Consider the following 14,776-nt stretch of genomic DNA (forward strand, 5'->3'; position numbering starts at 1 on the left):
GTAACAATCCAGACAAATATCTTGGTAAGCAAGATGCAGCCCATTCGATCAGAGATGAGAAACCTGTGGTCCTCCAGGTGTTTTTTGGACTTCAATGCTGGCCAGGGCTGATGGGAATTAGAGTCCAACAACATCTGGAGGACCACTGATTCATTGCCTATTCCATCCCTTCTCTTTTCAATTAAATTTTTTGAAGTGTTTTGTCAAAACAAAATTCAACCAACTGTTTTCCTATCTACCCCCCACCCTCGTTTCTCTCTGTAATCCCTTCCCTTGCACAAATTCTGTTTACTGTTTCATCCCTCCGCTGTGCTGATCTTACTCCCTACTCCCTGGACAAGGGACCATCTAGTCTAGCATCCTGTTTTCACAGTGGCCAACCTGATGCCTGTGTGAAGCCAGCAAGCAGAACCCAAGTGCAGCAGCACTCTCTCACAGATTTGCATGAAATGCACACATGCTGCAGTTCAGAAAGACAAGGTGACCTGTGTGCCTGCTCAGTCCACTGTGAAGGCCTCTGTGTTCTCTCTTCTTATGGTTCGTCTTTAAAACGAACTTGGATCTGGATATATGGCAACCCAAACCATTTGCCCAGTTCCTCTCTGACATTAGTCTCTGCCCCCAAAACTAAAACCTTGAGCCACCAACCTTGAGTCACCCTTTGCATTTCTACAGGGTTAAGACAGAAGATTATAGAACAAGTTCAAATATCAAAAAGCAAAATAGGCACTGGGAGTGTTTTCTGGAGTGCGGTCCTTTTTCAGAACACAGATCGAGGCTTCTAAACACACACAGTGCGATCCTAAACATGTCCACTCAGAAGTAAGTAAGTGGGAGTTACTCACATGTAAGTAAGTTTTGCACTGCAACCATCTTGAATGCAGTGAGGCAGGGCTCCCATGAATATATTCATAGGGTTGTACTATAAAACATTTTTATCTCAGAGGCATGGGGAGCAGGGAGTTTATATATATATATTTTAACTAGGTTTGCTTTAATTTAGTTTACAAATGTTTGCTTTTGAAATTTTATTCCTTTTTACAAGCTGTTTTGAGCTGTCATATTGTAGCAAGAACGATGGGGTATAAATGGAAAAAATAAATTTAGACCAGTAGTAAAAAAAAATGTCAGTGGATTGGTGGTCTGGAAAAAGCATGGGTTTGTTTATGGGTTATTGTTTATGGGTTATTACTGTCTTGGCAGAGACCTGCTCTGCAGTCCTCTGAGTTTTGAATGGCTGTGTCTAATATTGAAAACAATGTTGTTGTCTTCAGATCTACTGTGGTGGGATTTTTTTGTTTTTTTAATCCCTGGGGTTTCTGGCAGTATTATTGTCACTTATTTTTGTGTGCGATGCACTTTCAAATTACAGGTGGAAAACATGTAACCTCTTTCCACAATAACTTACGGTGTAATGCTAAAAGAAGCATCAGAAGTGGAAGAACAAAGCAGCATAATAGGATGGCAGATAAAAGAAATACAGTCATCATGTGGTTTATCACGAAGTGGTCCACAATGGATTTTCTGTATTCAGTAATTGTCACAAAAGCAGTCATATATTTTCCAGTGTGCATTGCTCTCAGCAGCAGAAAACACAACTATCAATAGTCAGTTGTGCTGTGGTGCAGAGTCCTTCTTAACATATTCCGAATTAGAAGACACATATTCCAACTTTTCACCTATTATAACAGGGGCAGGCTACCTTTTTAACCCGGGGGGGGGGGCACATTCCCTTCTAAGCAACTTTCCGAGGTGTGGTGGATGGGGCCGGAGGCAAAATTGGGCGACTAACGTAAATTTTACCCTCTTTTGCTTCTCCACACACATCTCTAGACTTGTCTAGCTCAGAGGACATCCCTCCAATACATGCAGCCATGCCATAGGAACCAGCAGTTACAGAATAGGGCACTGGCCCTTTAAAAGAACAGAGAGCAGGGCCAATAGGAAGATCAGGTCAACCAGCCTTCATAGAAGCTCAGGAGGTTTCAGCATGTTGCTGAAGCAACAGCTCTTCCTGTGCGAGCCTTAGCCAGCTCTGGGTACAGTGAGCTCTCCAGGGTACTGACTGACATGCTACCTTGTGCTGGTTGGGATCTAGCAGTGCTGTTAGGGTCATGACCTCTGTCCCATTGATGGAGGTCCTGTGTTAACCTGGCCTCACCAAGCAGGACAGAGCTTAAATCTGCCTAATGGTTAAAAACATACTTAGCTGAAATAAAGATTATGTGGGTTTGTTGTAGAATCATAGAATCATAAGAGTTGGAAGAGACCACAAGGGCCATCGAGTCTAACCCCCTGCCAAGCAGGAAACACCATCAGAGCACTCCTGACATATGGTTGTCAAGCCTCTGCTTAAAGACCTCCAAAGAAGGAGACTCCACCACACTCCTTGGCAGCAAATTCCACTGTCGAACAGCTCTTACTGTCAGGAAGTTCTTCCTAATGTTTAGGTGGAATCTTCTTTCTTGTAGTTTGGAGCCATTGCTCCGTGTCCGCTTCTCTGGAGCAGCAGAAAACAACCTTTCTCCCTCCTCTATGTGACATCCTTTTATATATTTGAACATGGCTATCATATCACCCCTGATATGATATATATTTTATATATCTGAGTTTGTTGTTCTTACTAAACTCAATGTCATTTGTGATTAGTGATTGGTTATATTAGTGTTACTGGTTATATATTATCTTTATTGCTGTGGTTTTGCATTGATTATTGATTATATGTGGATCTCCAGGCTTCTCTGGCCCTCAGAACGATTCCTCCTCAGGCTACACTCATCACGGACCCTGTTCTGCACACTCAAGTGTTTTTGCCTCGCTCCACAGTGTCCACGGCAATGTCTCTTGCCTGCTTGGATAAAAGGAGGAAAGATGTAAAGTAAGTACGTACATGGAAAACTCTTACTTTTCTGTGTCTTGGAAATAATAGCCTTCTTTGGAGGTCTTTAAGCAGAGGCTTGACAACTTCAGTTGCCCTGTCAAATTTTTGCCTTTCCCTCCCTGCCCACCACTGGCATGAAGACCAAGATGGTTCATCTTGAGGGGTTGTGGCCCTCATAGATTGAAATGATTCGCCACTCTGGATGTGATTGTACATGCTGGAAGATGCCTTGAGAGGGTTTCCCCTAAAAAAACAGCACGCAAATATTTTAAAACAAGCACTATCTGCTAATGTTAAAGAATCCTTTCACATGATCTCATTGTTCCAATCGTGTGTTTTCTGAATACTGAGGCAGGTTTTGGGTTTAAAGCTGTCACTTCAGTAAATTTATTATTTTGTTGGTACATTTAGTAGATTTATAACAAGCGTTTTTGCCCACCACAGACATTACACTCCAAATACTTAATCACTTTGAACGAGCTGATCCTAGAACTCACCTCCCGTTATTTATAGCAAATTGTGGCTTACTGTGCAATCAGCAATCCTGTTAAGTCAAAGTACTTGGATTTAAAATGATTAAGATCTATGAAAGGGCTAAATGTCACAAATATGCATTCTGTTTGCAAGGCTGAAGTAACACTATACAGTCCTTGGATTATTCTTTTTATAGACCAATTTTCTTTCTTCCTCTAAAGGCTAATCAGATCAAATGTCTCCTTTTACAGTTTGTCTCCCACTGCTGTGAAGAGGACACTTGTTATTGTACAGCTCCCATTAATTTTAATAACAAGAACTGTGCAAGAGAATGTGCTATTTGTCAACTAGTGCAGCCAAGTTAAGTGGTAGTATGTATACTACCGTTATCTTCAGTTTAAGTGTTTGACATAAGAGCCCTTGGGACTGCAATCCTGAACTCAGCGGGACTCACTTCTCAGTAGACATGCACACGATTGCATTGCAAGTCAACTGCATATATTCAGGAACCAGTATCAGAATACCAATCTAGAGCAAAGCTATCGGCCGCCCAGCTACTTTAGGAGGACTAGGAAGCAGCATAGTATTTCTACCTCCCGCTGTTCTTGATTCAGATATTTCCCAGGCTCTCAACTAGTTCCCAGCATGGCCTTCCAACTGTCTGGGGGCCTTTATATGAGCTTAATGGGTTAGTACAGCTTCCACTCCTGGACGTTTTGCTGGTAACTAAGGGCCTTCTAGTGCTGCATTTTCTTGGCAGCAAGCCAACAGGCAATGCAGATGCCAGTGCAAACATCCCACATAGACATCTTGTTAGCCACTGTGGAAACAGAATGCTGGGCTAGATAGGGATTTGGCCTGGTCCAACAGCAGTCTTCATATGACTGAATGTTTTTAATGGGAGAGAACCGCAACAAGTGTGTTGTGTTTTTTTAACAGCAGCAGCAACGTACCTATGACACAGAAAATTTGTTTTCTTCTTGCATTGCAAGCATTAGGCCCATCGGAGTTGTAAAGAAAAATATGCACCAGAGATTTCTCATAAAGAGAGTCAAGCTTCCAGCTCTGCTGTTGCATCCTCGCCCCAGCACAGCACCGTGCAGCGACTGATCCACATGATTCATGGGACAAGCTGTTTCCGAAAGAAGAAAATGTCCTACCCCCTCTTCCATCTGTGCAGTAGCCCAGCGGAACTCATTACGCTGGCTCTCCTGCAAGCACGTTTACTTAATGGAATCTGGCCCTCAGTTAATAGCTTAATGGAAACGTCAAGTGTGTGTGGCAGTTGTAAAAATGGCAAATTCCTTGCTAGGGATTATTGGGAATCAGAAATAAAAATTCCAGTGCTGTAACAAACCTATGCATTGGATGCATTTGAAACACTGTGTGCATTTTTTGGTTAGCCCATCTCAGAAAAGATGTCATAGAAAAATGACTTTTGAAAACGACAAAGTCATGAAGGGGTTGGTGCACATTCCCTGCATGAAACGGCTAAAAGGTTTTAACTTAGGAAAGGACAATTAAATGGGAATATGATAGAGATTTACCCAATTATGTGGCGAGTGGATAGAGGTTTTTCGTCCATTCCCGTAATACTGTGACTTGTGGTCACCCAAGGGAGCTGGCAGGCAGTAGATTCAGGACAGATAACATAGAGAACTTCTTCACACACATCATCTATGGAATTCACTGCCACAAAATGTGATGGTAACCATTGACTGAGGCAGTTTTTTAAAAGGGATAAGACAAATTCATGGAGGATCGATCTATTAATGGCTAATGTCTGCGCTAGCTAAGTGGACACTGGATAAGCCTGGAAGTCTATTGATTGAAGTGCTAATGTCATGGCCTCAGAACTTTGCAGGACATATCCTATGTTACAGAGAAGCCTGGGTCATTCCACCAATACCCACATTCCAAGCAGAGTGAATAGATCTGTGTCATAGTTTTCATAGGACAAACTACTAGTGCACAAGAAAACAAAAGAGTTCTGTTGACTGTCAACAACCTCTAGCTTAAGAAAAAATGGCTAGAGCAGAGATGATCATATCTCAAAAAGTTACGAAAGTAAGTAACCAAGCAGCATTTTTTCATTTGTTTTACACTTCCCCAAAGTTGGTTCAATGAGAGATGATCTCTTTCAAGATAGGAAACCAACAGAACAGCACCTTGAGCCAATTCCGCCCAAGCAGCTAGTGAAGGGAAGTAACTGCTGAAACTGGTCTCTGAAACTGCATAATCAGGGTGGTCAGGAATCTACCGGGTGGTGGTTAATAGCTAATAATAGACCTGTGGAAGTTGCAGGTTCTTCTGTGCAAAGTAGAATTACTATGCAGTGTTTCTTTTTTTAAGGAACTGTGCTATTCCTGCACAACTGAAGCCCCCAGTTAAAATGCCTAGAACTCCATTGCTCTCTTGCCCACCCATGTACATGGCTGACAGGAACCAAGGGGTGAAATATTATGGGGCGCCTGTCACCATGCAGCTTTTCTTGTAAGCTTACCTGGTCTACTGGATTGTTGAAGACCTGGGAGGATGGTGGTGACGATACAATCCATCAATATACACAGTACTTTCATAAGAACATAAGAAGAGCTTTGCTGGATCAAACCCAACATTTGTTGAGTCCAGCATTCTGTTCTCACAGTGATCTACCTGGTGCCTATAGAAAGCCAAGTAGGATATGGGTATTCTGCCAGCACAACATGATTGAAACACACAAAGCCCTGCCTCTGGGAGCTGACCAGCTAAATTCAAAGGATGGGGAGGGAGAAGCTTGGGTAATGAGATGGATACGAGCAAATGCAATTGTCAATACTTAACACAGCTTTGTTTCAGTTGAGTGGTAGACTTCACAGGAATGGAGTGTTTTGAGGAGGGGTTTTAAAGGAGGATAGATGGCACACGTAGTTATTCTGGAACGAGTTTCAAGCATTGGAAGCACTAGACTAGACAAGACATGGGGATCAGGTTACTTTTTAGATGGCTAAGATGCAGCAGTAGGGGGGGGGGGTCATGCAGGGATGGGCAGCTTTGGGTCTTTTTTCAGTGCAGGAATGAGGGACAGAATCTGCAGGAATGCCAGGTCAGAGCCTTCTTGCTCTGGCAAGTGAATGAAATGCTAACAAGGCTTTCAACATGAGTTCAGTGGAATTAGTCTTCGGAAACAGGACTGATCCTAATAAAGTTTGTTTCAAGCTGCTCTTTGGTACCTCTGTGCATAATAATAAACCAACACATCTGCCAACACCTTTGGACTCCCTTTGGGGGCATGGCTATGGAAGCTGCAGCAATGAGCTCCTGAAGTTCAAGGTTTGGCTAGACAGTTAGAGGAGGCAGTATCTCCACCCAAACACACTCTGAGTCGAGGGCAAAAAGTAGAGTAGGGGTACAAAGAAGATTGACCTAGCCATTCTTAGGATTGTAAAACTGTTCTGGAGTGGGGCAGGGAAGCAAAAAAGTATCCACTTGTTACGAGATTGTACTTTCTGACTGCTCTTACCATCTCTTAAACTGTCATACTGCATAATGTTTTGTGGGTGGCAAAATTATGTCATTTTATTCAACAGCTTGTAGAAGTTTCCACTCCCAGCCCTACATGAGAGGTACAAATCATTGAAGTAATTGGGATAGACGCTTACAGATGGCAGAATCACTTTTTCCCTCTCCACTGAGATTATTATATCCTTCCTAACCAATGACAATTGGGCTGTCATGAAAATTACATCACATTATCTCTCTGGAGAGACCAGCATTTCAGTCAGACAGCTGTCAAAATAAAAAAACTACTATATTTGGGAGACTCGAAGAATCTGTTTCCTTTCGAAGACTCTCTGAATTGTAGGACAAATTAATAGCAAATTCTCAATTGAAATTGTTCATTCAATTGGCTTGTTATATGTCAGCTGTCTAACAAATGTTACATTAACATTGGTAGTATTTGTTAAGAGTTGTGTGTGTGTGTGTGTGTGTGTGTGTCAAAGTTAGGCCTGTGGCAAATAGCGGTTCCCTTGATTCAACTAACTGGTGTATTTCTGTCTTACAAAGTCAGCTCTGGTTACAGGTTTTGCCTAGCAATTTTATCCTTAGCTATAAAACAGGCTAGATGAGTGTCATGAAAGCATAGCTCAGCTTTTAGGTATGATAGACACAGGAACACAAAGCCCTGTGTCTGCTAGGTCCCTTTCTAATTTGTCCTAAACTTACATTTTACATATGGTACCCCCTAAATTTATATCTATCTTTGTTAACATAGTGATTAGCTGTGCGATGCCTTTATGATACGGTTAGGTCGTCTTGTGTCAAGCTAGGAATGGAAGAATAATACAAGAGCAAAACTATCTAATTTGTCTTAAGAACGTAAGAGCCCTGCTGGATCAAAGGGCCATCTATTCCAACGTCCTGTTCTCATAGTAGTCAACCAGATGCCTGTGGGAATTCTGCAAGCAATTGTACTCTCTCTGTGTGTGAATCCCACTATCACTATTCAGAGGCACGTGGCTCACTCAGGTTCAGCTCTGCTTCCAATACTGGATGCGAGTGATTAGGTTCTTCGGCGCTGAAGAAAGCGCACCTTGCAACAATTGCAATCTTGTGATTGATTATGCGGGGCAGGGCTTACCTGCATGCGCACACCTTTCAGTATTATATTAAGTTGGCTCCTATGCCTGGGAACAACCTCCACTACTCTGTGCGGTCTAGGCATGCCTAGAATTGCGTTGTAAATAAGTACCCCTAGTTAAAGCTATGGTTTTCCCAGTAGCGATGTAAGGAAGTGAGAGCTGGACCATAAAGAAGGCTGATCGCCGAAGAATTGATGCTTTTGAAGCAGCCAGTGAAGGGAATTATGGTGCTGGAGGAGACTCTTAAGAGTCCCATGGGCTCCTCCGCTCCCCTGAGCCCCGAACCGCTTCTCTTTCGAAACTTAACGGGCAGCTTCCTCACAGGCGCAACTTTGCTCCGGAGCCGCGAGGGGGAAAGACGCGCGCTTCGGCGCCGCCGGCCTTTCCCTGCCGGCCCCTCCCCGTCGCCCTTTGACTCCTCCGAGGCAGGCGGAGCGGGGGCGGAGGCTGAGGAGACGCCGCCCTCGCAGCCGGGGGAGCAGCAGCAGCAGCAGCAGGCGGGGTTGGCCGGGAGGGGAGACGTGGCCCGGGCCGGCTTCTTTCTTCCTTCCTTCTTTCCTCGCTCTCTTTCCGTTTGCACCGCCGCCATGGCCGCCTCCTCCTCCTCCCACCACTCCACGGCCTGCCTAGCCCTGCTGCTCGGCTGCCTCTCCTTAGGCGCGGGCCCCGCTCGGGCCGAGGGGACGGAGGCGGGCGGCGAGGCGGACCCCCACGCGCGGCACCTCTACAGCGCCGAGATGCTGCGCCATGGCGCCCAGAGCGCGCCGCACTTCGTCATGTTCTTCGCCCCGTGGTGAGCGGCGGCGGCCTGGGGAAAAGGAAGGGGGTGGGCGCGCGCCGAGGTCTGCTCCTCCCGCTGACGTGGCGGGCCGGAGGGCGGCTGGGGGGGGGGGTCCAGCCGGCTGGGGGGGGGGCGGCGGAGGCTCCTCCTCCTCCTCCTCCATCATCATCCTCCACCCACTGCCTCCCCAAACGCGCACACGCGTCCAAAGGGGTCTTTTAAAAAGTCTCTATTTGTGGAGAAGTTGGCGGGATCTCGCAGCAGCAGCCCCCTCTTTTTGGAACAGCTGCATCTTCCTGCACGGCAGCAGGTTGGACTAGATGACCCCCTGGGTCCCCTTCCGACTCTACAGTCCTATGATTCTGTTAATCTAGCTGTGCTGCCTCTGCGCCCTATCATTATTCCTGGGTGCGGTTGAGGAGAGAGAGCAGGTGCTCTACCACCTCAGGGGCAGAAAACCCGCAAGGAGGTTTTCTTTCCCTGCAGAGGTAGCTGCTGCAGCCTGCCCCCACTTGTGACTTTTACCCTCTGTCCCCAGAGAGAGTTTAATGGCATTACCGTAAGCTGCCCTTCGCCCGTGGGACCCAGCAGGGTATAAATACTAGCCATGTTGGTACCTGCACTGTCTTGAGGCAGTGTGCTTCTGAAAGTGGGTCGTTGGGGTGGATGGGCAAGTCAGGAGAGGGCTATTGGCGCTCAGGTCTTGCTTTTGGGCTTCCCACGGTCATCTGGTTGGTAAGAACAGGATGTTGGGGCGAGGTGGCCAGGGCTCTTAGGTTGCTAAATGAAAAAGTTCATGGGGGCAAGTTATGTCAGATCGATTGGTGGCCGTAATACCCGAAGTAGCTCATCACTTATCTGTGCGTGCATTTTAAGTGCAGGTGTGTTCACGTGATGGCCAGCACAGAAGTCAGGTAACTGTGCGCACACAAATGAGCTATGCATGTGAGCAGTGTACATTCTGGAGTGGAGGCACGCAGAAGATTGCAGAGACAACTTCTGTGATTAGAAAAATGGCAACTTCAGGGTTGCAGATTTGTTAACACATTGCTAGCCTACAGAAAGGTTTAGTAGTTTGCCTACCAGTACATTATTATTTTTAAAAAGCTTTGCTCTTTTTCAAGTGTCTTAAAAAAGAAACTGAAAAAAATATGTATCTGGCCTAACATTAAATAGAGAGTAAAGGGAAAACTAATGGAGTATTTGTGCCTTTTAAAAAACTTTGATATACTTTTTTTGTTCAAATTTTCATAGGCATACAAAGGACCCAAAGAAAAACCATTTCCATTGTTGCAGATAAGTCTGTCATTGCTGGATCCCATTCACAGGTCCTAACTGACCAAAGGCAAAGCAAAAAATACACACACACCCTAAGTGGAATCTAAACAAAACAGCAGGACATAGCATGTTAACCTCTTTCCCCTCTCCTCCCCTCCTTTAATTTGAGCCTAGGTCTACTAAGACTCGGGCCAGAACTTGGTCTCAGACCAGCTCTATCATTAATAAAATGCCATTTTTTAACTCACTGAAAATTCATAAGCAGTGTTGCATAGTCCTCAAACAAAGCCCATGCAAAAGTGGTTTCCAAGCTATTTTCTCTTAAGGCAGCTGAAGCTTCTGCAGTAAATGCAAACAGCTAATTAAGAATTCACATCTTTCCTAGGTCTGTGCCTCAGGGCAAAGAAAAAGGTAAATAGAAAGAGCTCCTTCTGAGACAGAGTCTATATGCACAGATAATCTTGCTCTGAGATGTTAATATAGGAAGTGTTGATCTGTGCAGAGCTCCTGGCAAGGCAAAGCAGGAGACTTCTGGCGTCACCCAACCATCTTAATAATTGAGAAGTGTTCAATCAGCACTGAACTGACTTTAAAATTTTATTTTTAAAGGGGTAGACTCCTAGTAGGAATTGCGCTGCAGATCAGGAGCAGAGTCACCACTTGGGTTACGTGGGGGGCAATTTCAAGTAGCTAGCAATGGCCTAGTCAGGTTGCCCCCTTTAGCTCCAATAGTATCTCTGGTCTCCTGCGTGTCCCCACTTCAAATGTGAATTTATAGCTAGAAAGATAAACGGGGGAAACTCCTAACATGAAACATCAGCACAGGCTTTCTCCTGGTGCTCCCACCCCCGCCCCCTTCATCCAAATGAGGGCTATGTTGAGTTAAATAATCCAGAGGTTTTCAATTCCTCTTTCTGCAATGCAAATAGGCATCTTCTGTGGGTGTCTACACATATACAGCTCATTGTTATAAAGGCAGAATTTGAGCATTTCTTCTGCCATGAGATGTGCAATCTGAGTTTCCCCACCATCATAGAGAAATGTCCCTTTTAACATGGGAAACCAGGGTGTTGTTGGACTCCCAAGTCCTATTCAGCCCCAGCTATCATAGCCAGTGGTCAAGGATGCTAGGAGTTTGAGTTCAGCAACACCTGGAAGGCCACGGGTGTTGCACACCTGCATTATGTGTTATACTTGAGGCATGAAAAGATTCATTATCCTATGTCTTTCTCCACACATGCCTTGTGGTAGCCAGAGGGACACTTGGTGGGGTGGGGTTGGAATTTCCCTATGTATGCAAGTGGTCCCATACTGATTGTAACATTTGCAAATAGTCACCCCAGTCATTGAGTTCATGGTCTTCCCTCTTTTTCCAGAATGCTTCTGGGTACACATCTAGCTTGCTATTTCTGGTCTGTGACCATAATTAATCAATTCATTCAAGCTAGCTTGCTAGAGGGTAAATCATAATGTGAGCTTTGGCCTTTGCGAAATTGCTCTGAAGAGGACAAAGGAACCCTGGGAAAGGAATGAGTGGACCATATATCTCTCTAATGCACGATACAGTAATGCCAGACTTGTGTGGTCTTGCACCAATCAGTGTGGAAGTAAAACAGGCTACCTATAAATAAAGGGATGATTTCTGCACCCTTGGGGGAAGTCTTTGAAAATGGATACTACTTTGTAAAATAAAAAGAAATGTTTGGAAGCCCTAAAGCAGCTCAATTTTGACTTCTAGGACCTGTGGAATGTTGACAGTATCACTTTAAAAAATAGAAGAAAATGGAGCGAGATGGAATTGGTCTGCTTGAGCTCCTAACCACTTATAGATATCCTGGATTAAGGTCAGGGTGACACATATTGTGAGGTTAAAGAAAAGTGCCTTTCCCACACTACATTGGGAGGTTTTACAGAGTATACCTGATGCTTCTTGTCCAGTGATGGTGTTGATCAGGCTTCCTCAACCTCTGCCCTCCAGATGTTTTGACACTACAATTCCTAGCATCCATGACCACTGGTCCTGCTAGCTAGGGATCATGGGAGTTGTAGGCCAAAAGCATCTGGAGGTCCGAGGTTGAGGAAGCCTGGTCTTGATTGAACTTCACATCAACTTGATGATTTGATTTTCTTCAACATTCACACTGTTTGCCGTTGCAATGCATTCTTATTCAAAGCAGCATTATTATGTTTGGGATCCAAAGAACTACTTTAGACACACTCTTCATCTCTTTGAACAAGTAACTAACTAATGTCAGAACAAATGCTTAAAACTGCTGAGTGTTTGTCAAAAGTAATTATTAATAATAGTAGTAATAATAAATGTTTGAGGCACATTAGTTGCTAGATACAGTGGTTTCAGACGTTGCACATTTTGGGAGTCCTTTCCATTGTATCAAGTTTTGTGCAGGAAAACTGCTGTCTCTCTCTCATGGAATTCTTGCAAGACGCTGAGGTTTCTGGGATGTTCTAGGCTATATATCATTTCTCATCACTGTTAACTCGCGTGAACTAAGATTGCATCCAGTACACTCCCTTAGTGGCACCCCATCAGTAACAGGAGATGAGAAATCTTTTAGAGAATCTTTCCAGCCATTATTGAAAATACCTATAAGCTTCTAAGGAACCTCAGTGTTTCCCCAGAACACGGTTTGAAAAACATCAACTGAAACCTGAAATCGGACCAAAGCCCAGCTCCCGGGCTTCTGTGTGGTTGAAAATGGAGATTCTAAACCATATGCAGATGATTTCAGTATTCCCTGTAACAATGGAAAATGAATTCATTAATCTTCTTCTTTTTTACCCCAGGTGTGGGCACTGCCAGCGCCTCCAGCCAACATGGAACGATCTTGCAGACAAGTACAACAGCATGGAAGATCCACAGGTCTATGTCGTCAAAGTGGACTGCACTGCGGATACGCCACTGTGTTCTGAGTATAGTGTCAGAGGGTACCCAACGTACGTTTAAAGTTGCATTAACGTTGCATCCGTTAATTGTTCTGCGTATCTCCTTTAGGCCCATGCCAGCATGAGGGGGGCAGTTGCTTTTGAGTGCTTATAGTGTAGCATTGTGGTGAAATGCTAAATGTCAGCAGCCTCGTCTTTTTTGCCAAGTGCATGGAATGTACTGTATTGTGTATTATACATTAGATTCTGTTTCTGGGAAGGACCAGAATCCTCTTTTTCCCTGTTTTGTGAACAGACCTTCTACCTAGCAGCAGCCCATGTAGCAATCACAGTCATTGTTTTAAAAAAGCCCTCTTAATATTGTTGCTTTATTTTCTTAAATTAATATCCTGCCTTTGTTCTGTTATGGAACTCAAGGCAGCATTTATGAGGTTCTTGGGAAATCTTCCATCTAGGCACTTAGGCTAGGTGATAATATCAATATATCATCCAAAACTGGTTTGATGTCCATATCGTGACATCAGTTTCATAATTTTTGACCCTGGCAATATATCTTGAATCATGATGTGTCTCTCTGTGTGTGTCTGTGTCTGTGTGCTATTCAAAAATCATTATGTGGGGAACACTGAAGTCAGACAGTGCTTCTCTCGATTCCTGCAGCCCTTGTTAACTCTGCTGGCTCAGCTCTCACCTGCCTCATTCAGGGGACAGCGAACCACAAGAGCAGGCAGTGGCAAAAATCATGATGCAAGAAAAACCGTGAAGCCAGAAAATGCCTCTCCTAGGCACTGCCCAGACCTGCTTAGCTTCAGCATGGTTGGTGGGCTTATGTGCCATTGGACTGTACCATGGGATTATGTACATACATATTTGCACAAGGAAATAAAAGCAATGGGCTGTATTCAACTAGCTTCTGCTCAGAGTAGACCTATTGAAATTAATAAACCTACGTTAGCCATGCTCATTAACTTCAGTGGATCTAGACTGAGGAGTACTAGCACTGAAAACCTTCCAATATTCTGTTTCTGTTTCCTCCTTGCTCCTCTTGGGTTTTAATGAAAAGTGCAGTGAGCACACCCATATGTTTGCCTGTGCATGGATAAGAGGAACAGCTGTGCAAATGTGCCAAGGTGATGCAAAGGTCTTATAGCTAGCAGGTGGTGGTTAAATTGCTCCGGTAGGTTGGGGTGAGAGGACCACACCTCATCTGGTATAGTAATTACTGAGCATTTCCTTTTCCAAGGCCTGTGTTCATTTGCTAAACCAGGAAGAACCTAATTGACGACACCCTGGAAGCTTCTTGGCAAGGGTAGCCTGTTAGATGATTATGCAGATATAGCCTCTCTTTGATGAGCTCTTCCCTGCTGTGGGGCGTGTATGCCCACAGCCTGGGCAGGCTGAATTTGCATGAGGTCGGCAGGTTCTTGATTTCATACTTGCTGTGAATTATCCAACGCTTTATTGGCAGACGGCAGGTAACCAGGACTCCTCACTCGACGTGTATGGGCAGATAGTGATGGGCCTCTGGCCTAAGTTTCTTAACAGTTTTTCACTTTAGATTTCTTAATATGCTGATATAAAATGTTTCATAAGAAGACAGGTGTAACATTCAGCAGTAGTCATAATGGGCTCTTTACTTGTAGTGTGAGAACCTAGCCTTGAAGTTGGGCTTGTAATACATATCTTGCAAGTTTAAACATGCAGTTGGCTCTGTCCCTTTATGTTTTAGGCATGCTGTCCTCAAATATATACGTGTGTATATAAGCAGAGTTTATATTAGTAAAAGCGGGTGGCGCTGTGGTCTAAACCACTGAGCCTCTTGGGCTTGCCAATCAG

At 44.4% G+C, this 14,776-nt stretch overlaps 2 protein-coding genes across 9 annotated transcripts in view; both read left to right on the forward strand.

Annotated features, from left to right (window-relative positions):
- Window positions 1–4,719, forward strand: part of BLOC1S5 (biogenesis of lysosomal organelles complex 1 subunit 5) — a 32,188-nt gene extending 27,469 nt beyond the window's left edge. For 3 of the 8 annotated variants that reach the window (XR_014513407.1, XR_014513412.1, XR_014513414.1), the window contains 2 exons: window positions 2,736–2,878; window positions 4,295–4,719. The gene's annotated coding sequence lies outside the window, so the exon portion shown is untranslated. Of the gene's footprint in view, window positions 1–1,372; window positions 2,059–2,735; window positions 2,883–3,606 lie in introns of all 8 variants that reach the window. The other 5 variants (XR_014513408.1, XR_014513409.1, XR_014513410.1 and 2 more) reach the window with 5 other exon arrangements.
- Window positions 4,720–8,409: 3,690 nt separating this feature from the next.
- The window catches only part of TXNDC5 (thioredoxin domain containing 5), a 28,223-nt gene continuing 21,856 nt past the window's right edge, over window positions 8,410–14,776 (forward strand). The window contains exons 1-2 of the mRNA XM_083449731.1: window positions 8,410–8,770; window positions 12,842–12,991. Coding sequence (XP_083305857.1) covers window positions 8,565–8,770; window positions 12,842–12,991 — 356 coding nt within the window. The 5' untranslated portion in view covers window positions 8,410–8,564. The remainder of the gene's footprint in view (window positions 8,771–12,841; window positions 12,992–14,776) is intronic.

Source organism: Podarcis tiliguerta (genome assembly GCF_965153285.1).
Source record: "Podarcis tiliguerta genome assembly, chromosome: 7".
NCBI classification, from domain to species: Eukaryota; Metazoa; Chordata; class Lepidosauria; order Squamata; family Lacertidae; genus Podarcis; species Podarcis tiliguerta.